At 41.3% G+C, this 26,893-nt stretch overlaps 1 protein-coding gene across 4 annotated transcripts in view; it reads left to right on the forward strand.

Annotated features, from left to right (window-relative positions):
• The first annotated feature begins 12,175 nt into the window (after window positions 1–12,175).
• Window positions 12,176–26,893, forward strand: part of LOC123516957 — a 74,795-nt gene continuing 60,077 nt past the window's right edge. For all 4 annotated transcript variants that reach the window (XM_045276749.1, XM_045276751.1, XM_045276750.1 and 1 more), the window contains exon 1: window positions 12,176–12,566. In XM_045276749.1, the coding sequence (XP_045132684.1) occupies window positions 12,458–12,566 (109 nt within the window). In that variant the 5' untranslated portion in view covers window positions 12,176–12,457. The remainder of the gene's footprint in view (window positions 12,567–26,893) is intronic.

A 26,893-nucleotide genomic window follows, 5' to 3' on the forward strand; every position in this document is an offset into this window, starting at 1 on the left:
TACCATTTATCTTTGCAACCATTTAGTTAATCTCCAGCATCAGTATGTTGAAGGAATAATAATCTCCATTAACTTCTAAGACACGGCACAGGTCCATCAGTGGCCTTGAGGTATTGTTGGTCATATTTCCAACACTTTCAAATCACATATGCACATACATACATACATGAACTGATTATGCATTGTAGCTACATCTACTTTTAAGATCTATTTGTTCAGTTTGCATTTGTAATATTGTTTGGTTTTGTGGTTGAGCAAGTCCCTTTGTTGGTGAGAGGTGGTAATTCTGCCACATGCTGGCTTAGTGCACTCTGGGAGTACAATGAGGTATGAGGTTAGGGAATTTGTAAATCTTTCAAGGTCCAACAAAAAGAACAAGTATAAGGTGCTCATACATAGTGGTGAATTTTGTTCATTTTATTTTTGATGCTAATGTGTGAGACAGAGTTGCCTATGTGATGTTATAGCCTCTGTTTTCCCTGCAGGAATTAGATAGCATGTTAGTTGCTATGGGTGTCCACCAAGGCTGGTTCTGTATCATCTTTGCTGCATATGAACTTGCTTGAATTTATGTAGTAATGGTTGGGGTTTGTGATTACTGGTTTAGTATGACTTGTAATAGTAACACCCATAGAATAGGCTTGGAAATTGCTCTGAAGGAAAAAGGTCACAAAAGCAGAGAAATATAGGAGTCAGTTGGTCTAATAAAGTAAGACAATAGTTGTTGGCCATTTTTGCTAAGGAAAAGTCTTGGCTGTCTCCAGAAGAGCTCTGTAGTCTCATAATATCGTAAAGCATTTTCTGGTGATATTAATTATTGATGTAAATACATGGAGAAGAAGTAAAGAAAGTAAATGACAAGGTGTTTTAGTTTTGTATCTTGTCTGTGACTGTTAGAAACCATTATAAACCAGCAAGGACTCATAAATTCAATCAGGTTTGTGTTCAGCAGTTACAACACAAAACCAGCTTTGTTGGATGCTAACTACCTCCTTTAGAAAGCATTGAAAGTTTTATGACAACATGCAAGTGTCACAACTTTTGTCTTTCATATTCCCCTCAATGATAGAATGAACAACATCCCATGCTTTCACCAGAAGCCAAGTCTTTTTGTTGAGCACTGTGCAATATTGATACAAGAAGTATATATATTAAAAATATTTTATCTATTATGTACAAATACAAATTAGTATTATGTAAAGGAGAAAAAAGAAAGGAAGTGTTTTATAATAAGAGGAGGAACCAGAAGGGAGAGATATGAAACATACAAGTTAGGCAGGTGGTTAGAGAAAAGCAATCATGTTTCTATTAAGGAAATATTAGACTGTGTCATGCAAAGATTTGAAACATCACTATAAGACTAAAAAAAAATAATTAGGGTAAGAGAAATTGGCAATGAGAAAGTGATAACTTGTGGCTGAATCTACAGCATGACAATCAAAGAAACATGAAGTTTACATGTTACCAATTAGACTAAGAAGATTGCCAAGTCCTGAGTGGTCAGTCTTGACTGCCCTGTCCTCTCTTGCTCACACACTGTTACTGCAGCTTAGAGGAAGACAGAGAAGCCAATCTTTGTAAAAAGATTTTTTAAGAGCTGCTCTTGCCCTTATTGTATCGAGTCAATGTGTTTGTCTATAAATGTATCACTTCAGTGACAACATCTATAATGCATTTCAAGAAAAGTGAAGGCATCCAGTTCAGCTCAAATGAAGCACTTGCACTGGTGTGGCCAGTGCAAGTGGTCATCTGGATTCAGATGAGTGTCAAGTCATATATCACTTGACACAGGTGCAGTTGACTCCTTCATTGTGCTTGGAAGAATCTTGATCAGAGCTGACTTCTTTGTACATACTCTTTTCTTTTAACTTTTTTTGGAGCTTCAAGTGTCATGAGATCTTGTAACTTGCTTATCAGGTGTTCCACATTCATATCAATCATGGCAAAGAATCCCATAAGAGATTCTGCCTAGTCTGCTGTGGAAGGGTGCATGACTGGCAGGGGGCTGGTTTGCAGAGTCTTCTCACCAGCATTAGCATCTGTTGCATTGGTTGCTGAAGCTCTGGAATCAAACATGCCATTTAGATTTTACTGTCTTTTTCTTATTCTTCTTTGGATGGTTTACATTAATAATCCTTGGGCTTGTTTCAACAGTCTACATCTCCTAGTATAAAACATTTTCAGGTGTCACCATTGACAAACTAGACTTTCACTTAATCAATTGTGGCACTGACTTTCAGAGGTGTTGCCATCCTGGTAACAGTTACTTCAGGTACCAAACTGGGATTATGATTTGCCTGAAGGTCTTTAAAGAGAGCTCAAGTTAAAATCAAAATGAGCTGGAGCTAATGATAGATCTTATAAGTCTGGCTTCTCTGTTCCTCTTGGATACTGCAACAACAGATGTGAGTGGAAGAGGCTGCACCTCAGTGTCTTCTTGCTCATTAGGCTATGTGCTCTCTACCTTTCCTTCTCTTGAATGATGTCCTATTGATACATTTCATCCTCACCATTGCTGATGAAAACCTTGTAAATTAGCTTGTCTCTGCTAGTAAATTTGGAAGTGATTGGGTGTCATACTTGATGTTTTATTCACTATGGTGTATCTCAGTGTCTTCTAAGCACTGCAAGGGAATTTTGGCCTGGCTAAGGATGAGAGTGAAATAGAATATAGCTCACTGTTTTGGAGCAATTATGAAAATCTCCCTCGTCTAATACGAGTCACAGTCCACCGTTACCATCCCTTGTGATGTTCAGTATGTTGCAGCTCACAGGTTAAAGGCAGTGTGCTGAATATGCATGTTTTAGCTAACTCTAAGTGTTATTCTAGGTATCTGCTCAAGACTATTTCTCAGAAGAATCAGTGTTTGCATTTTTGTATAAATATATAGTTTTATTTATTTTATTAATATGTTTCCTTGTAAAATTTCATACCTTATACCAAAACTCAAACCCAAGTTTTACCAGAAAAGCTTCATGTTCAGTACTTACAAACGAGTGCCTTAACTTGAAACACTTCTGGCAGTCCCTAGTTTTCAATAATTCTATTTTTCACTGTGTACCGAAAATCCACAAGTTCACATCATTGCTGAACAATCATAGTGCTTTTGTAATATATGCCATCTTCATTAGTTCATTTTTTTCATTGTTAAATTTTGTAGCATGCCACCTTTTTTGTTCTTTCTCCCTACTACTTGAATGAGTTCAAAAGAAAAGGTATGAAAAATTATCCAGAACTTAAAAGTGGCCTGTCTATTTGGAGCTGATCTGCATTCTTGTCAGTGAGTGCAACTAAGTGTATTGTGTTTGCACACCAATTTTTATGCCCTTGGCTAGTCCCCTTTACGTGCAAAAACAGTTACATATATATTTACATATAGATGTGATTATCCACAATTTTAAATACATACCATGTTATCATAGTAAAAGAAAATAGTGTGGGATGAGGAGCAGTTCAATATCTTTAATTGTTGTGCAGCATAGTCCTATCCTCTTCCATAACATTATGCTTATGTTTACTCTAGAAGAATAATATTATGTGTAATATGTGATGAAGTAACACCCATTTTACCAAGAGGTGATGGATCTCTTGGAAGTAACATTGATAGTGTTGATATTAACATCTTACACTGTATCTTGAACTGCCACTATTACCAAATAAGTTGTACAAGAAATTGGAGCAAAAGTATAGTGGCCTGTGGTAGCTGTTTGCCAGGTTGTGCTTCAAGGAGGTGCTGTGTGCCAGACTGGTACCAGTTATTTCAGGTTATGTATTCTTATATTCTGATATATCAAAATATTTTTATGGTGAATATATGTTGTGTTTTGTTGTTTCTTTGTAAGTTGAAAGGTGCACAGTTTGTTTGAAAAAAGTGTTGAAGTTGAGACTGTGCTTGCCTCAGGATGACATCAGCCTCAACACTTACAAAACTGTGCCAGCATAGCCAACGTACTTGTGAGACTTAATTACCTTTGGCTTTGATGTTTATGCAGTGTTTATGAGTACTCCTGTGGCGCTGACCTTTCCTATTAACTCATGTTCTTGTGTATCTCAGTTGCTGTCTCAACAGAAGGTATCAAGGTTTAGTGAGTCACTAATACGTCATTGATGTGTAGCATATGTAGTTGTGAAGCTAATTCATTTAATTATATTTTAGTCCTGTGTACAGTTTTATTGTACACCTTTGATTGGTGTTCAGCACTTGCAACACCGTGGTAAAGCACAAAAATTGTTTTGCATCCATGACTTAGACACTGCCAAAGCTCTCATACACCTGTGTATGTACTACTACATTGGTAGCCTTCCCTTTAGTGATACAAATAAACAAGTATGAAATTTGTGAAATGCAGTACCTTATCCCTATCCCTCTTGCTCTTCCTTCCCTTTGCCATCTTACCATATTTCTCTCATGCCACTTGTTTTGTGCTTGTGACACTGGTCATGGTCAAATAGCTTTTTTAACAATGAGTTTATGTAAACTTTGATGGGGTGGTCTTGGGCTAGACCTGTTTAAATGCCAAGAAATTATATTCAGACTTTCAATATGATTATCTAGAGATGCAACCATGCATTTTCATTTGTCACTTATCAAAATTATCCTTGTCATGCTATGTAGGTGATAAAATGATTTAAGTAACTGATTAATGTTTGGATCTGAATACTGACTGCATGGTGTAAATTAGAATTCATTGGAACTGACAGAATTAAAAAAAAATTCTACCTGTTTTTCAGTACTTAGAACAATAGCTTTGCTGGGTCTGTAGACTACTGTGTATGGGAAGAGAATTTTCAGGATTAATAATAATTCTTGGTATGTATGTGATCTTCAAAATGAAAGTGTATCTGTTGCTTAATCTCTGCACAACATACTCATTACAATTTTACTTGTGTTCTTTTATTAACTCTGCATACCCTTACATGCATATCAACTTGGCATTTGAATTCACACTACTACATGTGAGTAGCTATCCATGCCTTCTAGATACATATTAATGAAATATGATCTATGAAATAATATGTGGATTTTATGTACGGAAGATATTTTGAGTCAATGACCATATATTACTCACATTTTTCTATTTATGATCTGGCCTAAGATATTTTGAAAAGTTTTGGATGTATTGAGTAAAGCATAGGAAAATTTAAATGACTATATTATGGACTAGTTTCCCAGATCTCATTTTTCTGGAGCCACAAGCCTTAACAAAACTTTGGAAAGTAGAAGGAATTAATAAAGTTGGTATCACTTTACATGTCATTTTTTACACAGTTGTGTAAGCAAAATATCACAAATTGAAGTTGGGGTGTGTAGATGTGTAACCATAATGTGTACTCTAGTAAAATATTTCTTCAATAGTAATTCTATTTCTAACATCCATTTCAAAATCTGGGTATTATTTGTTCCCTCTGGTAACTCAAAGAAGGGACTCCTTACCTCAACTTTATATTCCATCTATTCCTTGAATTCAGTTATTTATTTATTTGTTTATTATATTTTTCTATTTTGACACTTTTTCCTTACTTCTTCCATATCTCAGGGAAATCTTCAACCCTGAAATTGATTTATCTGTTATAAGAATCACAGAACCATTCAGGTGTGCCTCTTGCACTCCTGCTATGAGTATGTTTGTCTTCCCTTTCAAACTCTCCTTTTATCTCTCTTCGTGTTTACAGCAATTCCATGTACTTTTTATTAATGCCAGTCATAACAGTTTACTCTCATCTCCATTGATTTAGATCTCAGTTGGGAACATCTTATCTCTTTCTAAACAGTTTCTGTGATGTATTCATCATTGTCTTTGCCAATATCTTTCTACCATCCAGTTGCTTTTGTACTCTGTGTAAGGGTCTTGCCGTCTTTGTATGAGGTATGCCTTCTACATACGTGTGTAAAAGCTCCGCTCATGGCATATAGTACATAAACCTGGTGGAACACATTTCATCAACTCAATTGCTTTCAATTTGGATGATTCTGGGCATATTCCTCCTACTCCTCCACCCTCTGACTACTTCATCCCTAAAATTAAAATTCTTTATAAAGACGTTTTCCTGGCCCTCTCTGGCCTTGATTCTCGGAAGGCTTACGGTCCGGATGGAGTCCCTCCTGTTGTTCTCAAAAACTGTGCTTCCGAACTCGCTCACTGCCTGGTCAAACTCTTTCATCTGTGTCTCTCTACTTCTATTTATCCTTCTTGCTGGAAGTTTGCCCACATTCAACCTGTCCCTAAAAAGGTGACCACTCCAATCCTTCTAACTACCGCCCTATAGCTTTGATTTCCTGCCTTTCTAAAGCCTTTGAGTCTATCCTTAATAGGAAGATAATGAGGCATCTATCAGCTCACAACCTTCTCTCTGATTGCCAGTATGGTTTCCGTAAAGGCAGATCTACTGGTGATCTTCTTACTTTCCTAACTGAATCTTGGTCATCCTCTTTTAGGGACTTCGGTGAAACCTTTGCTGTCGGCCTTGACATATCGAAAGCCTTCGATAGAGTCTGGCACAAATCTTTAATTTCTAAACTACCCTCCTACGGATTCTATCCTTCTCTCTGTACCTTCATCTCCAGTTTCCTTTCCGATCGTTCTATTGCTGCTGTAGTAGACGGTCACTGTTCTTCCCTAAAACTATCAACAGTGGTGTTCCACAGGGTTCTGTCCTATCACCCACTCTCTTTCTATTATTCATCAATGATCTCCTAAATCTGACTCAATGCCCTATCCACTCCTATGCTGATGATACCACCTGCATTATTCAACAGCGTTCAACAGACGCCCAACCCAACAACAATTAAATGACTCAAGGCGAGATGCTATAGGACGCCTAACTTCTGATCTTTCACTTGTTTCTGATTGGGGCAGAGAAAACCTGGTTTTGTTCAATGCCTCAAAAACTCAATTTCTACAACTATCTACTCGACATAACCTTCCAGACAACTATCCTCTCTTCTTCAATAACACTCAACTTCCCTCTCCTCTACATTAAACACACTCGGTCTATCCTTCACTAAAAATCTAAACTGGAAATTTCACATCTCTACTCTTGCTAAATCAGCTTCCAAGAAGTTAGGTGTCCTATGGCGTCTTCGTCCATTTTCTCTCCCTCCCAGCTGCTTGCTCTGTACAAGGGCCTTATCCGCCCGTGTATGGAGTATGGCTCTCATGTCTGGGGGATCCACACACAGCTTTACTAAACAAGGTGGAATCTAAAGCTTTTCGTCTTATCAACTCTTCTCCTCTAACTGACTGTCTTGATTCTTTAAGTCACCGCCGCAATGTTGCATCTTTATCTGTCTTCTACCGCTGTTTTCATGCTGTCTGCTCTTCTGAACTTGCTAACTGCATGCCTTCCCCCTCCTGCGGCCTCGCTGCACAAGACTCTCTACTTCTTCTCATCCCTATTCTGTCCATCTTCCTAATGCAAGAGTTAACCAGTATCTTCACTCCTTCATTCCCTACACTGGTAAACTCTGGAACTCTCTACCTGTGTCTGTATTTCCACCTGCCTATGACTTAAACTCTTTCAAAAGAGGAGTGTCAAGACACCTCTTACGTTAACTGGACCCTCCTTTTAGATTTTTTTGTTTTTTCTCTTTATACTATTCCTCTTAACAGGGCCTGGCAACCAGCGGGATTTTTTTTTTTCCAACTTTGTTTTCCCTTGGCCAGTGCCCTTGTAATGTAAAAAAAAAAAAAAAAAATTTCTCAGTCTCACTTATGGCCGGAATGTTGGATCTCTTGCTATCTTCTACCTTTATTTACATTGTTGTTATTGTTGTTGTTATTATTATTATTATTATTATTTATTTTTTTTTTTATTATTATTATTATTAATCTTTTTTATATTATTTTATTGCGTTCCTCCCGTCCCGCGGCCTTCCTAAGTTGCTACACATGATTTTTGTGTTCGCGCTCACACTTACATAGTCCATCTTACGAATACAGGAATTATCAGATGTTCACGTTTTCATAAGTTTCACTGGCAAACCTTAAATCTTTGTTTCTCTTTTTGGTCCACACTGTGATTTGAGCTGTTTCAAAGGAAAAATAAAGACACCTCGAACCATAACTAGATTAACCAACTGTTAAAAAATATTCAAATTTTCAAAGGTAGGAAATCTGAGAGGTTTATTTCCCCCCCCTTTTTTTTCCTTCATACTAACCTCTTTGAAGTAGGAAAGCAATCACTAAGGTAGCTACGAGCAGCATCTTTAATGGGCCAAACGTTTCGACATTTCATCATTCTTATGTCATCATCAGTGGTCTAAAATAAAACGATAAAACAAATATAAGTATAAAAGGATAAAGTTAAAATACAAAGAGAATTACAATGGTAAAAATTCACACTATCATAAGTGGGTATGCTGACAGAGTATTGTTGAGGGATGGCTTTACATATATAGCCATCCCTCAACAATACTGTCAGCATACCCACTTATGATAGTGTGAATTTTTACCATTGTAATTCTCTTTGTATTTTAACTTTATTCTTTTATACTTATATTTGTTTTATCGTTTTATTTTAGACCACTGATGATGACATAAGATGAAATGTCGAAACGTTTGGCCCATTAAAGATGCTGCTCGTAGCTACCTTAGTGATTGGTTTCCTACTGAAAATACGATTTCCCAGAAATCAACCTGTTTCGGATATTCTACGAACCTTTTTGAAACTTAAAGAAAAATAAACTTGCATTGACAGACCTCCTTGCGATAGTCACGAAAAACTGCTTTACTTGAAGGACTTGTGAGGGTCCCGCCAGTTTATAGTAGATACGAGTACAGCTGATGGGAGTAATGAAAACACTTCCGCGCTGCACTTCCACTATGTTCAAAGGGTTCTAATTGAAGTGACACGGGTTTTAAGGATGTTTCTATGATTCTAGTGACATATTAATAAGTTTCCGGCATTATCAACAGGAACAATATATTTAAAAAACGCGGCTAATCGTCTCTGTAGTCTTTGAAAATGGTCGTGGTGAAAGTTAGAAGCGTTTCTGAATATGCCAGTGTTTCACAATTTCACATACTATGCAGTTCTTCAGTGTTTCATTTTTACATCTCTTATTCATTTACTTTTTTACTTGTTCGTTTCCTTAGCATCGGCACAATTACTGACAGTGGAGCGAACTTAGTAACTATCAGTCCGCTTATTACGTTGGTGCAGATAGGCAAGCCATCGCTAAGGTCGTAACGAGCAGCAACAGCCAAACAGACGCCATCATATCGCTGTCTCTGGCAAAAAAAAAAAAAAAAAATAAAATAAAATAAATAAAAAAAAAAAAAAAAATAAAAAAATAAATAAAAAATAGAAAAAAATAAAAATAGAAATAAAAAGAAAGATATGGTTAGTAACTCGAGCGTTCTTCACATGGATCTTTACCGAAGTGATGGTCGAGAGTGCCAATAAAAGATGTGCAAAACTGAAAATTAGCCTTGTTTGCTTCGTGATGCGCTGCAGTTTTCTATCGTGATGTGTTCATATAACATCTACATTAACCCCTTCAATACCAAAACGCATTTTTTGCCATGATTTTTGAGTAGGATTAGAATATATTTTATTTGCATTAGGAAAGGTCTATGGGGGTCAGAAAATTACTGGCTGGAGTCTTTACTATTCTAATCCCCGACTAAAGTTTTTGAAGCTGTATAAAATCGTTAGATAGTAACCAGAATGAATAAGAGAACGTAGCATGGTACTGAAAGGGTTAAATATATAGAGGCGCCGACCTAACACCCTCGGGGAATTGCTTTGACCTCAGAATTCTGTTACGGTTTTCAAATTAATGGGTAACAATTAATTTTGGTGGTGAAATGATGTTCGATATGTCAGTGAGTAGCCTAAGATTCTGCAGTCACAAAACAGGATACATTTCCGGAACACTCATACATAACAGCAGTTTAATACAATATTGTGCCAGTAGAAGAAAAATATCTCGTTGATTCTACTTATACAGCAACGCTCTTTTATCTTTCATCTTCGTCATGCGCACACCGGTATTGAAAGAGAGAGAGAGAGAGAGAGAGAGAGAGAGAGAGAGAGAGAGAGAGAGAGAGAGAGAAAGGCTTGATAAATTCTGACCCTGCTTGTGCTTATTATCTGTTCCTGTTTGCCTTTATGTATTCCCTTATGCGTGTATGCATAAGCTACATGTCTATACCAGTCTGCCAGTCCAGTCTTTCTTGTGATAGTGTAATTTATGAAGTGGCAGCATTGAGTAGCAGTAGCGACAGTATTTTTGTGGTTGTTGTTATTGTTGTTACAGGAAGAGGAGAAGACTTGCAGTGCTATAACCACTGGCAAGAAAAAAAAAAAAAAAAACTATGCTGCATAATCTTAAGGTATAGAGCCAAGCATTAGCTAAGTTTTGGTCATCCGTGCTAATTTTTTCTGCAGTCGTTAAGTCCCTCAAATGTGTGTGTGTATAATTCACCTCGGTCGCCTGCTGGTCACCCAGCCAGTCTTCCCCATTACGGAGCGAGCTCAGAGCTCATAGACCGATCTTCGGGTAGGACTGAGACCACATCACACACAACACACACCGGGAAATCGAGGCCACAACTCCTCGAGTTACATCCCATATATATTTACTGCTAGGTGAACAGGGGCCACACATTAAGAGGCTTGCTCATTTGCCTCGCCGCTTACCGGGCCTCTCGATTGTGAGTCGAGCGTGCTAACCACTACACTACGCGGTGTGTGTGTGTGTGTGGAGGGTAACTTTCTGATGTCCTGTGAATAGATCATTATGTAGAAAAGATATATGCATTATGATAGAGGCTTAGGAAAAAAAATATATTATTCCTAAGCAAATATTCTTTAATGCTGCGGGTTCCCAAGACGACTAAAAGCTGCAAAAATGACAAAGCAAGTTCTCTTACTTATCATCTTTTTAGTACTGGTAATGCAGAATACTTGTTAAATCGTCGTTAAATTCTCGCAAATCTCGGAAATATCTATGTAACTTTCGCTATCTTACAATGGAGGCTGCTAAAAGTAATGGAGATAGAGGTAGAAAGACTTGTGAGTGCGGTCCCTCAAGTGGGATGACAGCCGCAAGAACCTCGGACGCGCCAGTGTTTATGTGAGCAGCAGAGGGGTTAAGGTCTAAGGATGCAGCACATGGAACTTGGTGGTTAGGAGATTAACTTTACTTTTAGAGACGAGTGAGTTGTTTTGTATTCGATTCAAGTCTAGCTGTAATTACTCGTATCCTGGCTGAGTGAATTTTAATATTCGTCTCACCATACTCTTCCTTGTCCACTTCTTAATTACTTGACTTGGAAAATGTGCATCACTTTGAAATTATTTTTTTTTGCCAGTTCTATGAGTAAGTTCCCTCTCTCGACTAGTTATCAGTGTTGAAGTTTGTTTATTCTGTAATTTTATCCTCTTTCGTCGCAACTTCATCTGACGATTACCCGAGAGTCCATCCCATGTTCCTTAAGTTTTGTCTTTCTTTGGCATGAAATATGACAGCTCCTTAATTTTAAGAACTCTTCCTAGTTCAGTGATGTAGTTTTACATTTTCTGCCAGTTCTTTGGGCAATATTTTCAGATTGTCTTCGCTGTCATATTGCACGTGCCTTTGTCAAAACTCCACAGGCGCCTGTCCGCACCCATTCATTTGGAGCATCCGCCGTGATTATATACTTATATATATATATATATATATATATATATATATATATATATATATATATATATATATATATATATATATATATATATATATATATATATATATATATATATATATATATATATATATATATATATGTGTGTGTGTGTGTGTGTGTGTGTGTGTGTGTGTGTGTGTATCACTCGTCAATAAATAAAAAATCCGTTTTTTTTTTTTTCTTTTCCGTGTCATCAAAGTGAGGTAGTGTTTCGGTGAGTACATGTAGCTGTGAAGTGTGCACTGTGCATTAGTGACACACTGGTGGGACTCGCTGGGAGAGGGATGGGTCACGGGTGGCCATCGGATATTGTGAGAAAGTCTGGTGAGACTTCAAACAGTTAGAGTTGGAATCTCACCAGGCAATAAGCGAAAGTTTGTGACACAAGAAGTCATAAGCTTGTGTGGCACAAAGTTTCAGCGGAAATTTACCGTGCGTACTGGCCCACCGCACGTCGATAAAGCGCGCTCTCGCCCCAGTTTCCCGTCAGTTGGCGCGCGTCAGTAGTCGTAGCACAGTCTCGCTCGGTTCGCTCTACAAGGCTGCATCTCACTCAGTCTATTAGCTCTCTGCTTTGCTTCGCACCACTCGTCCTGTAACAAACTTAAAGAAATGCCCTTCAAACTTCGGTGACTAACGTTTGCAATATATCCTTTATAATTTGATGAATTTGCGGGGAACATTTCCCATGGGTCTTATGTAATAAACTTGTTGAGTGGAAAGACTGGGACGTAAAGCCACTCGCACGGTGTTGAGACGGGCAGAGTGGTGACGGTCAACAATGGAGACGGCGTTGAGGAGGTCACGACTCTGCGACCTCCTCCCCCCCTCCCCATTGAGGTTAGGCCAGACTGGAGCTCTCACTCTTCTCTGGCTCCTACTTGTTGCCGGTAAGTGATCGTACTTGTCTTACGTACACTATGCTGCCATAGTAAGAGTAACAGTGCGCACGGCAATTACAGCACCTTACATGACGTCATATTCACAAACTTGTCATTCATGTTTTGTTACGCATCATAAATCTTTCCTGTTGTGTGTGTGTGTGTGTGTGTGTGTGTGTGTGTGTGTGTGTGTAACCAGGTCTTATCGCGGACGCTTACATTATGAATATTTTACTTTGTGCAGCACGCAAGGTCACTGTACCTAATGTGCTTCCGTCAGTCCCGTTTCCATGTCCCTCGTGCTCCCTCGTGCTAGTGTGGGGAGTGTATGGGGGGCGGCACAGATACGTCTCCAGCAGCGAGGAACATCTCAGGCTGACATACACACAATTAAGGCTCTGTTGGATTCTGGTTGGCAGAGAAAAATAAGGAATGATTGAACAGAAAGACTTATAAATTTTTTTTATTATCAATTAATTTTTATCATGTGAGATAAAAGTGTTTTCTATTTCCTCTCTTTTTTAGATTAGTCATTAATATATGCATTAATTTGGAATTTTTTTACGGAATATCTTACTGAAATATCATAAATTATCAAATGACCTCCATTGCGCTTTTCTAAATAAACATAAAAAAACAAATGAATGAATAAATAAATGAATTTATTAATACGCATGTGAATAGATAGATTATATCTGTTGAAAAACACTCATATACAAACTAATTTAAGAATAGATAGCCGTTAGTATTTCCTTGAGGAATTCCGGCGTAGAACCTACAAGACATTCCCGCTAACAGACTTCACTTCAATATTTCTGGATCAAGGGTTTTCCCGACATACATAGTGGAGGTCAATTTACCGTAAACTATATATTCGTTCACTTTTCTCAACTTTTTTTTTCTTCTCTCCATGTTGCACTTCCGGCCCCTTCCTTCCTTCCTTCCTCCTCGGCTGTGCATCCCGCGGTGTCTCGGCTAAAGTTTCCTCAGAATGTCATTATTGGACACCATATATCTTGGGGATCATGGCGGATAAAAGGCTGAGTAGCTTCCCGTGCCTGACTTTCCGGCATTTTTTCCCGTAGCGTCTCCCAGAACAGTTGCATGCTCTTGAAAAAAAATTGCATTCATATGTACACTCAGCAAGGCTAATATACAAACCAGTTCTCCACTTCAGTGAACATCCACCAGGAGTCCTTGGTTAGACACGCAAGGCAAGAAAGAGGAGACGTGTCGCCCCCCGGTGCGTCATCGTTCATTGGGGGAGTGGTGCTGTCACTGGGGTGAGGGTGATGTGTCAGCCTCATATATCACTGCCATTCCACGCCCTCGTGAGCCAATTATGAGAGGCTGATGAGTTTATCTGATATATGGAAAGCAGTTCCGTGCCTCGTAAAGCTGCTAATAAACACATTACCGAAGTGTATTATAGATTGGCGCGAAGGAAAGCTTCTGAGTAAAGTTTGGTATAGTTAAGAGAATATAAGCTCTCTACGTAACGAGGTGACTTTTCACTTCAACTTTTTCAAGATTTCTTTCTTTGTCGCAATAAACCGAGTGGCCTTTCAATGCCATCAGCGTTAACCCGCGTCTGATATCTAAAGCTGTTATCGTCAGCTCTTACGACAGCCTTGTATTGTGCCGAGAAGGCCTTCCGCTGCCTCCCTTGGGCCTCCTTGCCCTGATGCTATCGCCATGATGCAGAGCTGTGTTGTCGATGTGCGAATCCTGGAACAAGGTGCAGCCATCACATGTGCAGTGAGAGGCTGTAGTGGCCTTTGCTCTTCAACACGCGGCTTGTCCTCGTCACCACAACTACTTGGCTTTATAAATACAAATATAAAACATTTATACACGGTTATGAAATTAGTGTCAGTTTAAATGCTTCTGTAATTCGGTCATGGAATTCGTATAAATGGAAATGAATTAAAACATTTATTTGCGATAAAAAAATAAATAAATTTCTTTGATTCGTATTCCAAATTGAAAGTCACATTTCTGATGCACGTATATATATTTGCACGAAATATGAAGCATTTCAGGATTCAGAATCAGAGCTGGGCATTCAAATCCGGTGCATTCCATTTTAAGAGTCTGTGTGTCATATGATGTTATTAGTATTTGCAGCAGAATATGTGTGGTACATTTCCACCGCAGTGTTATTATAACGGACAGTGTGGTGGAGGTACTAGCGGGACACGGACGCCATTCGTGAAACATGATTAGATGTCTTCCTTAGCGTACCGAAATTGCGTTCTTCTTCATCTGGAGACGTTATAGTATTGGTATTCGAGTTTTCTCCATAGAGTTTTCTCCTGGGGATGCATTGAATACGCAGAACGCATTTGACACGTTTCTATAAGTCATTTGTAAGACTGATGTATGAGAGAAACTCTTGTGAAGGAAATGAATAAGGAATGAATGAATGGATAAGAATACACACACACACACACACACACACACACACACACACACACACACACACACACACACACACACACACACACACGCACACACACACACAGTTTCGTGGTATCATGTGGGATGCAGGGCAGCGTAAGAGAGCAGCGGCAAAGGATTGTGAGAATGACAGCAGCCGCGTAATGCGGAAGACATGTGGCCAGCAAGCAGCGACCGCCGCGTGAAAACAATCAAAGAACCGAGATCGTTTGCCAGAGTGCCAGGCCGTTGTGTCTTAGGACTCCTCCACCGGCCTCCCCCCTTTTCTCTCTCTCTCTCTCTCTCTCTCTCTCTCTCTCTCTCTCTCTCTCTCTCTCTCTGTGTGTGTGTGTGTGTGTGTGTGTGTGTGTGTGTGAGTGTGTGTGTGTGTGGCACATGATACAAGGGAACCATTGGCGTAGATTTATTCTAATTATCGTGGCGGGGCGAGGTTGTGGGGCGAGATGACTCCTGAGACTAACACATGCCAGCGGGAGACGAGTGGGACAGCCAGCGAGGGTGCGAGCACCTGCTGGCAGGGAAACTCTTTTGGGTTTGATATACTAAACGTAATCACGTGACTAATTATTTGATCGAAGATTTTTTTCGTTGTGAATAATGCAAAGAATTCTCAGTGAAAATAAAGGTACCTACATAATCTAAATTTTCAGGTTAACTCCCGCATTATTAGAACGCCTTTTTACCTTGATTTTTTTGGGTATGATTAGACGATTTTATTGATATTTGGAAGGGTCTATAGAGGTCAGAAGATTAATGGCCTGAGTCTTCACTATTTCAATCCCCACATAAGTTTCCGAAGCTATATAAAATCATCAAGTAGTAGCTAGAATGAATATGAAAACGCGTCATGGTATTGAACGGTTAATGACAAAATTCGTACATAGAGTCATTTCACATATCACCCAATTATTGTATCGTTTGTATAATAGCAAAAGCATATCTCCATTGCTCTGATCTCCCTACAAATGTCACCACTTTCTGTACCTACTCGTCACTCACCTCAATCTTGTAAACGTAACACAGGCCACGGTGATGCAGACGAGCTGTGTTAATTTAGACTTCAGCCTTTATGTTTGTCCATGTGATTTCAAGCAAAACCGCTTCGGTCACATCCCTCGCGTGATGTAAACCAGATATGAAGGGGTTTCAGCACACACACACACACACACACACACACACACACACACACACACACACACACACACACACACACACACCTGATAACATTCTTGTGCATGCTGCCTGACTTCATGAGTAGGTCCTTCGCTCAGAATTAATGGGAGGGGAAGGAGTGATTACGTAGAATATCACTTCGGCTCAGCTGTAGGAGAGATTCATGACTCATCCATCACGGCAGGATGTACTGTACGTAGTGCTGGTAAAGGGAAGGGGGGACTCTGGAATCATCATGCTTACTAAAGAGCGGTAGTGGTTGAAATAAGTACCAATGCCTTGAATATGTGCGGTGTTGTAGTGATCAACGGTTTGCGTGCCGGGCTCACTAACGAAAGGGTGAAGACCATTTGGGTTGATGTTGTTCGCTGTTTTTAGTCCCTGTACACCTCAAGGTTACTGGAGTACTCAGGTGGCCTTGGTTCATTTAGCGGAAATTAAATACTGGTCGTAAGACGTAACCCGCGAATAATTGTGACCTCGCAACCTGCCATGGGCGGAAAGCTGGCAACACTGCCATGTACGTGTGTGTGTGTGTGTGTGTGTGTGTGTGTGTGTGTGTGTGTGTGTGTGTGTGTGTGCTCTTGCTTGCTTGCTCGCATGCAACAACAGACCAGAAATTACGGTCAGAAATGGTCTGTGCCACACCGCGGAGTGATGCACAGGCGGAGGAATTAAAAAAAATATATATATCTTTCCTATGTAAATGACGAAGGAAAATTATCATATGTTTAAGGTGTAGGAGAGGGGAAGGGTAGCGGCACGATGGCTGCTGCCTTGTATAAGTGTTACGCTTGACCGAGCTCGCCTTACGGTGAGCAAGGCGGCGGCTGGCTGGTGTCTGGGTGTCTATGAGCGTTGATCAATATAAGGGGAATGGAAAGATGGATCTATCAGCACCATCAAAACGCCAGGTCTTTGTGAGCCCTCCTTCCTTTACGCCCTGACGACCTTCCCTCAAATGGGTTTCGCTTTTATTCCTTTCTTCTATTTATTTATTTTTTTCTTTCCTAGCATGCGAGGAGAACCAGGGAGATTATTGTGTCAGTTTCCATCTTCCTATAATCACTTCTCCTTATTCCTGTCTCTCTATGGAGCTTCGTGCCGGCCCGACATCCCAGCCAGCAGTAGATGTTCCCGTCACCTTCTTGTCAACAAATATTAATAAGCGTGGAATAAGCCTGTGTTGTAAATACTAAGTCGTGACGGGTAGGTGTTAACAGGGCTAGACACGCCCGTCCAGAGGCATGTAAACTGCGCCAGTCATCATATTTCATTCACGCCTGACCTTATGATTGCGGCGCCTCAAATTAGCGAGGTTTGGCCTTTCTTCTATGAATTATTAGAATTAATGAATTAATTATCCCAGAATTAATCTAGGGTTTTTTCACGAGGAAGCCATAACATCGATTTTACTTCATCCTGGAAATGTTGACGGTGGTGCACAGCAGGTGTCGCCACTCCTCACCTGAGATAAATGCACCTCACAGGGGACGAGGGCTGGCAAATTAGAGAGCGACTTCTTGCTCGCTACTAATGAACTTAATAACCTGCTCCAACACACCTGGCTTGCTTTTATGTTGTAATATTGGCGGAGGCAGTGCAATTATGTAAGTGATAAATGATAACAGAAACGCTGTAACGGTTGTGTGTGTGTGTGTGTGTGTGTGTGTGTGTGTGTGTGTGTGTGTGTGTGTGTGTGTGTGTGTGTGTGTGTGTGTGTGTGTGTGTGTGTGTGTGTGTGTGTGTGTGTGTTTATTTATCTATCTATTCATATTTCTCTAAATATCTGCATGTATATGTATGTATGTATTTATGTATGTATGTATGTATGTATCTACACACACACACACACACACACACACACACACACACACACACACACACACACACACACCTTCACGTAATCATCGGCAGTATTCCTGGCCAAGACGCAGGTGTGGCTCATAGATTCTTTTCACGCCATTATTTCAGCAGAAAAACCTTCTCCCAAGGAATATTTCAGTGCGCACTAACCGCGTGTACGCCACTCATGCTATTGAAAACCTCTATCGCAGGGAGTTGAAACTTTAAATCCTATTTTATCCAATGCGTCCCTGGTGATGCTGCTGCTGCTGCTGCTGCTGCTGCTGATGATGATGATGGTGATGGTGATGGTGATGGTAGTTATGATGAAAGTGATGATGATGATGATGATAATGATAATAATAATGATAATAATAATAATAATAATAATGTCTGCTAATGATATCATTGTTATTGTTATCATTATCATTACTCTTATTATTATTATTGTTATTATTATTATTATTATTATTATTATTATTATTATTATTATTATTATAACTATCATTACCATTACCATCATCATCATCATTATTATTATTGTCACTGTCATTATCATTATGCATTTTATTGTTATTGTTGTTATTGTAATGATGAAAGCAATGATTATGATGGTGATGCTAATGAAAATGATAAGTTATAAAGAAGAGAGGGAAAAAAACAACAAAACATCAAATCTTCCATTAATGTTACAAGTGGCTACATTTTCACAAGGGAGTAAGTTTTTATCATGCAAAGAAATTAAAACAATCGTGATGGTTCTGAAATGACCTATGTGGCGCTCAGCCGTCGCTTGCCGTGTGGTGTGGCTGTGTGGTGTGGCTGTGTGGCATGGCTGTGTGGTGTGGCTGTGTAGCGTGGCTGTGTAGCTGTGTGGCGTGGCTGTGTGGCGTGGCTGTGTGGCATGGGTGTGTTGTGTGGCGTGGCTGTGTGGTGTGGCTGTGTGGCTTGGCTGTGTGGTATGGCTGTGTAGCGTGACTGTGTGGTGCGGCTGTGTGGTGTGGCTGTGTGGTGTGGCTGTGTAGCGTGGCTGTGTGGCTGTGTGGTGTGGCTGTGTGGCGTGGCTGTGTGGTGTGGCTGTGTGGCATGGCTGTGTGGTGTGGCTGTGTGGTGTGGCTGTGTGGTGTGGCTGTGTAGCATGGCTGTGTGGTGTGGCTGTGTAGTGTGGCTGTGTGGGTGTGTGGTGTGGCTGTGTGGGTGTGTGGTGTGGCTGTGTGGGTGTGTGGTGTGGCTGAGTGGCGTGGCTGCGCGTGGGGAATGCAGAGATTCACCTTCACATCTCAGCATTTAAAGCAAGATCTAAAAAAAATATAATATCTTGCTTAAGGCGCCACGAGTATGACTGACGTGTTTGCTTGATATTTTTTACTGCCTTCTTTCCAACACCAATGAGAGAGAGAGAGAGAGAGAGAGAGAGAGAGAGAGAGAGAGAGAGAGAGAGAGAGAGAGATAATGGGTAGGGAAGGGGAGGGAGACTACTAATGACGTATTTCTCAGAAGTGTGTCCATGGCGAGGCTCTCCACGATAAATCTGAGGTCAGTGTTCATGTGTTCCAGCCGACAGTGAGCAGTTTTGCTTTCCTCTTAAATGATGGACAACCTGCAAGCGCTCTGCTCACCGCCATCGTCAATGCACTGGGCTGTCCTGCTCTGCACTCTTAACGCTCACCAAGTGACAAGAGTTATTCATAAATTAATGAACTGGTTTTTATTATACACGGACAAAAATCTACCGTCGCATCCTTCATGTAGTCTGTCATTCCTTAGTGACTTCACCAAGGGCTGCGTGGCAGCCGGCAGTGTGCGCGACAGGTGCAATGTCATGACACTGCACTGGTGTGCTTCACGACGCTTGTCAGGTGTTAGACGTTTTTCTGTGACCTCGAGATGCACTAGTGAACCTTTGACCTACTGCTAACTTTCCTGATTCACTCTGGGGATTCCAGGGACAACTTTAACGGTTTAGTTTATTGAGTCAAGGACATTCAACGAGACAGAAATGGCAGCAGCTGCCACGGGACTGGCAGTCTCATTCGGCAATTCTTCTCGCTATTAAGCAAGACATTAGCCCGCTGTTAGAGGAAGTGGACGAAGTTTCACAGCGTGTGACTAGGGGAGATAAGTAATTTGTAGCAATTAGACGTGTCTTAAAAAGTGTGGATTACCAAGGCACAGTGCTTTTTCGCCAAGCCTCGGCAAGCGTCCTGCCTGGCCTGGTGGGTGATATCCTATAGCTGAAATATTTGCAGGTAGTGAGTGGCTCATCTTGGTTGCCTCCAAAGCCTCGAGCGGCTAAGGGACACTAGAGAGACAAGCATGAACCATGATCAATATCGTTGCATTATATTTTCACGGCATGTTCTTATACAAAAGTGAGCAGAGCAAGCCTGAGTAAACGAGCATTAGGTACTGATTTTGATGTACAGTAATTCTAGATTGTTAGAAAAAAGACACGGTAAAACAAAACTGAGCTTTAGAAATGATAACGTACAATAATGAGGGAACATTTATAGAATCAGAGTACAGAATCCTTACCCTGACTATTGAATTGTGGTTTGTCTGTACTCAATACTCTCTAAACCTGTCTTATCTCCACTCTTGAATAAGGAAAAAGAAAAGAAAAAGATTTAATTCCTTGGATAATCCATATTCTCAGAAAAGCTATAATAGGGTTTGCGGCAGACTTGCCTCAACCCTTGCCAGAATTCCTTTTGTTCAAACATCTATTTTTAAGATATTACACAATGAACCCTGTCCTGAACTGGTTTTCAATAGAATGTCGTATAAAAATACATACGTATACAAATCATATTTATCTATCTATGTCTATCTGTCTATCTATCTGTCTATCTATTTATCTACCTACCTATCTATCTACCTATTTATCTATCTGTCTATCCACGTATCTATGTGCCAGACTGATAGACAGAGATAGATAGATAGATAGATAGATGGACACACACACACACACACACACACACACACACACACACACACACACACACACACACACACACACACACACACACACACACACACACACACACACAGCTGCAAACGACAGAACCAGAACAAACCAATTTCATTACGATCTGGTTTATATATCATTTACTTTGCAGGATTGCTTTCTGAAATAATTTTGTTATTCAGTACGTACATAGAAATTAGTCAGTTTAGTTATCTTTGGGCTTAGACGTGTGTGTGTGTGTGTGTGTGTGTGTGTGTGTGTGTGTGTGTGTGTGTGTGTGTGTGTGTGTACGCATGTGGAAAATAAACCATTTTTCCCTCCTGGGTAGAGAGACCAAATTTGTTCCATTGTTATAACACGAGACAAAGCTACGAGCCCGCCCGGCCAGCACTGTCACCGAGACCTTTGACAAATGTGTCCCAGCTGGCCTGGCTTGGTGGTGGCAGCAGCGACTGGGGTGGTGATGGTGGTGGTAGGGGCAACAAGAGTGGCAGTAATGGTGGCGGCTAGTCAGACGCTGATGGTATTGTAGTGGCGGTGGCAGCTCGGTGAAATTAGTGTGATGCACTTGGTGGCGGCAGTGGCAGTGGTGGTGGTGGTGTGACGGTAGTGTGGCGGTAGTGTGGCAGTGTGGCGATTATCTCGATGATTTGTTAGTATTTGTTAGTATTCCGAACGCTTTGTGCTCTCTAAGGGTCACAAAGATAATTAGTCGACTGGGCCTTATGTTCTCAAACGTCTTGGTGTCTTGTCTCGACATGTTAGAGCAACTCTTATTCTTTCTTCTTTAAGCAACGTAATATAAGGTTAAGTATAATGATTTTTGGATAGGTAAGGCTTGGTTGAATTAGATTAAGAATTGTTAGCTTTGGTTTAGTTATGTTGGTTAGCTTAAGGCAAGTTAATATTAGGTTAGATTAGAAAATGTCTTGTTAAGTTAACCCCGCAATACTGGGACACATTTTTACCTTGAGGTTTGTGTACGATTAGACCATTTTATTGACATTAGGTAGTGTCTATGGAGGTCAGAAGATTAATGGCCACAGTATTTACTATCTTAATTCCCACATAAGTTTCTGAAGCTGTATAAAAATCACCAAATACTAAGCAGAATGAATATGGAAATGCGTCATGGTACTGAAGGGGTTAAGACTGTTTTACGTTAGATTAAGTTAAGACTACGCACGTAAAGTTAGGTTAATAATATGTTAGGTTAAGCATTGTTAGGTTAATACTGTGTTACGTTACATTAACTTAGGTTAGAAGAAAAAGTATGAGGTTAGGGTTTTTTTCATGCTAACAATCATTCTTCATCATTAAAGAGGAAACGTCCATAAGATTCCAAGTAACTATCTTTATATAAAATCTTAGTGTTGCCTTAACTGTGAAGATGGTGAGGGTGGTGCAGTGAGAGAGCAGGTAACACGGAGATGGTGATCGTGATAGTTGGAGATACATAGGGCGTGGTGGTGGTGCGTTGCGGTGGTGCTTTGTGGTGGTTGTGGTGGTGGTGGTCGGCATTAACTCAGTCTGGGAGTGATAGTGATGGAGATGTTGCGTTTGTTTGCGTCAGGACGATGGCGGACAAACGTGCTGGTGTTAGTAGAGGTGGTGATGGTGGTGGTGCAGTGTGGATGATAGTGAAGAGAATGGAAGAAGTGGTCGTGGATGTAGGAAAGACGTGACGTGGTTTGGTGTTGGTGATGAAGGTTATGAAAATTTTAGTGGTATAAGTAGCAGTAGTAACAGTTGTGGGAATGGTGAGGGAGGCAGTCGGAGGTGTGGGTCGAGAATCGTTTGAGGAGCAGTGGTGGTGGGCGTGGCTATACTGATAAGGGATGTGGAAATAGGGAATCCAGTATGGGTATTTGTACAGTAATGATAGAGAAGCACGTGACAGTTTATGCTTAGTGGGAGGGAAAGACGAGCAGTGACAAGTGAGTGGATAGGGAGAAAAAGAAAGCGTTGTAAATCTGCCAGTGTAGAAAAAAAAAATAAATAAATAAATGCTAATTCCTATTTTTAAGATTCTGAAACCAGTAGGTGGCCAAATACTGCTTGAATTAATATATTTGCTCCTTAGAATTAGAGTTTTGTAAATAATGCTGTTTCTTCCGTGGCTCATAACGCTACAGGCTCTCCCAATGACAGAGACAGAGAGCGAGAATGTTAAAATCTACGTCATCTTTCACATAAACACGGGAATCCAGTCCAGTATAGTTGGTGTGGGATTGAATGCCTTTGTATCGGGTCCCATTTTTATGTATATCTCTTGTTCTTATTTATTTTCTACTCAGGTTATTTTCTTTTTGTCCTAAAAATAACCATCAAGCAGAGAAGCGACAACCGTAGACCACAAACACAACAATAAGACGACTATGAAGAACGAAGAAAATAGGAAAAAATAGATAAGTAGATAAGAAACCCATCTATCTGCACGCACAACGCCACGGGACAACCCACACATCCTCAAAAATGAATCCAAGTGGACCACCAATTCAGCAAACTCGTAATGAAACTAGGTGTAGCAGCATGTAGCGTCTTCCTGCCTGCCCTCCACGACTTAATGAAAACTACTAAATTACGTGCGGGAAACAGCGGCTGAGAGAATTTGAATATTGCACTGGGCTCGGAAGTGGTCACGTAGTCAGCGAGGCGGGAGGGTGTGGGAGGGAGGATGTGGGCGGGAGGCATACGAGCGAAAGGATTCTATTTGAAGAGGAATGTGAGTTTACGTACTGATCGACTGGTGTAAAAGGAAGGATTAGCATTAGCAAGCGTACCAAACAGAGCACACCAAAGAATGCGTACCAGGTTGAAGGAGGAGGAGGAGGAGGAGGAGGAGGAGGAGGAGGAGGAGGCAGGTGTGGTGGGGAGGAGTGTGATGCAGCCCTGACGAGATGAATACCGAGCTATCTCAACTGTAATGCGATATTTCGTCACACGAGAGATTGTATCTGTCTTTTCACTTCCTCACTTCCTCCTCCCTTAACCCACACACACACACACACACACACACACACACACACACACACTTTACATTTCCTTTTATCGAGCTTACCTCCGCGCCAGGAATCATCACGCCAGAGCAGCCTCGCCCCGGGCCCTCCACCAGACAGCCGCCGACAGCCTGGCTATAAAGTGCCATTATTCCCACCCTCGCCTCCCGTCCCTCGTCTATCGGTCAAAGTACATGTTTGTAAGTACGTTAAAAACCCGTATAAACAGAAAACCGCTCGCCCTTCCACCGTGTTTGCATATTTCGTGCCTCTAATTTACACTAATTTACAAGAGTTTCCCGGCGGCTGGACCTCCCCTGCCTACTCCTCCAAATCGCGTTTAATTCCAAACTTTGCCGCCCCCGCCAACCCTTCCGGGCGGTATGTTCTCATTACTAGACTTTCCCTCGGGAGAGAGACGGTTGGTCGGGTGGTGGGGGAGAGTGCGGTAAATAAAGGAAAGGAAGAAAAAGATGAGCTGCTTACTTCAGCTCACTAAATGCTGCATAACTGCATTTCACTCGCTATTGTGTGTGTGTGTGTGTGTGTGTGTGTGTGTGTGTGTGTGTGTGTGTGTGTGTGTGTGTGTGTGTGTGTGTGTGTGTGTGTGTGTGTGTGTGTGTGTGTGTGTGTGTGTGTGTGTGTGTGTGTGTGTGAGAGAGAGAGAGAGAGAGAGAGAGAGAGAGAGAGAGAGAGAGAGAGAGAGAGAGAGTAATTATAAGAGGAATTAATAGTAATTTATATATACATTTAAGTTTTTACAATGCTAACATTCCATGTATCAGTCTGCCTCTCCGCCAAGGGCAGAAAAAAAAAAAAATTGTGCCATGAAGCCGCTGGAGGCCTGAGCGCTGCGCCGAACCTCCGCGATATATATTGAAATATTACAAGGAGACGATCAATGAGGATTGGTTGAAGCTTAACCCGCGCCTTCATGCATAAAGATTGTTCCTGATATCCTTTCCTGTTATGGAATATATAACATGGTTTGTCAATACCTTATTGACGTGTACAAAACACAAAGATGATTAGAAGAGCATGGGCGGGCGCGACCATTTCAGTGTTAACTTCAAGTCACCAGCCTCGTCAAGCATTGTGTGACCAGCATCATAAAGTGTTGTATTGCCTATCAGCTCCGGTGCTAACGTGCCACAAATATTGAACATCAATATGATCTTTTGTGGTTTCCATTTCCTTCTTCCTCCATCAAACGTTCCTGCGCAATCTCTCACTCGTGGCGAGTGACGGGAGAGGGAGCGAGCGAAGCAATTATTGCCCACCAAAATGTGTCCCTTTCGGTGTAGTTGGTGTGTGAATGCCAAAGGCGACAAGGGATGTTGCTCCGCGCTCCGCTAAGAGGAAGGAAAACACGGAATCTGAGAAGAAACATTGTATTTCTGTTCGAGAAGGTGCCACTTCCTGCTTTTGCTCCTTTAATTTACCGTTGATTGAAATATGGCGCTCAGACAAAGGTGCTTCCGTGGAATGGCTGCAGCAGATTCCAAGCGGGAGTGTGCGGGGCCTCCCAGTGGTCCAGGCTGGAAGATTTGTGCAAGACAGGAAGGAAAAAGTTCTTCCAGCGCTGTAATTTGTGAAGTGTGGATGCATCTCGGGACGCCCACGCTTGCCGCCTCCCGGTATTGACATAAGAGCCTCCCACTGATGGCGTGGGGAACACTCACTTAGGATCCATGTATTTAGCTGGTCACGAAAGTAACATAGTCTATTCAGTATTACACGGACTGTGTAATACCGCGCCGCTGCCGTGCTTGCCTCTTTAATGGAGTAGTAAACGGACTCTTTAAAAAAACACACACGTAAATGGTATCAAGTATAAACTGGTTGCAAATTGTTCGCAAGACTTACAACTTCGGCGAATCTGCGGTTGCTTAATGCACTCCTAGCCAGCAATTCGGAACCAGCTGTCATAGTAGTGCATGGAGGAGGCGGAGGAGGAGGAGGAGAAAGTGGTGGTGGTGTTGGTGGTGGTGGTGGTGAAGGAGGAGAAGGAAGGAGGAAGAGAGGAGGAGGCGGTACAGAGGGCGTGAAAGACAAGACAAACACTCCCGCTATATTGACGTCATGGTGCCGTGTTTGCCCCGGGCTGGCGGCTGTGTCTCTGGCCTATTATTGATGGGTATTGGTGCTCGCGCAGTCACCAGGCAAACGCCCCTTGTCAGATCCGTGCTGTACCCGCCCCGTGTCTTGCAGAGTTGATGTGCTGAATAAACAAGATGCAAACAAGAAAATGCGTCTCAGAATTTTTCGAAACAGGGGGCGAAGATCAAAAGAAAACAGAAAGAGGCCTCGCGGAAGCTAAATGAGAGAAGACGCACTCTATTGGTAACACTGACAGAGAGCATAAGAGGGTATATGAAAGATCCGGGTAAAAGGGACGTTAGTGTAAGACAGACAGGCGCTCGGGTGGGGAGGAGGAAGGCGGCGGCGGCGGGCGTTGTGTGGTATCGCGGCGGTGGTTATGAAGTGTTGGCACACCATGGGGGAAGCGCAGAATGAGAGAGGAAGAACACCTTGATTCAGAGAGAGAGAGAGAGAGAGAGAGAGAGAGAGAGAGAGAGAGAGAGACGCGAAACAGGAGAGACTCTCGCACTGGTATTAAAAAGTAAAGCTGAAAGGATCGAAGAAGTTATAAGTTTGTGAAAGACTTTGTAATCGGATGACTGGAGGAAAGAGCAAAAAAAAAAAAAAAAAAAAAAAAAAAAAAAAAAAAAAAAGAGAGAGAGGGACGGTAGAGCAAAAAAAAAACAACAACAACCGGAATAGAGAGAGAGAAGGGGATAGATAGAGAGAGAGGGAGAAAGAGAGAGGGAGAGGGAGGGAGGGAGGGAGGGAGAGGATGGAGGGACTTGGTTGATGGACGCACTCACGCA

The sequence above is a fragment of the Portunus trituberculatus genome, chromosome 41, assembly GCF_017591435.1.
Source record: "Portunus trituberculatus isolate SZX2019 chromosome 41, ASM1759143v1, whole genome shotgun sequence".
Classification (NCBI taxonomy): Eukaryota; Metazoa; Arthropoda; class Malacostraca; order Decapoda; family Portunidae; genus Portunus; species Portunus trituberculatus.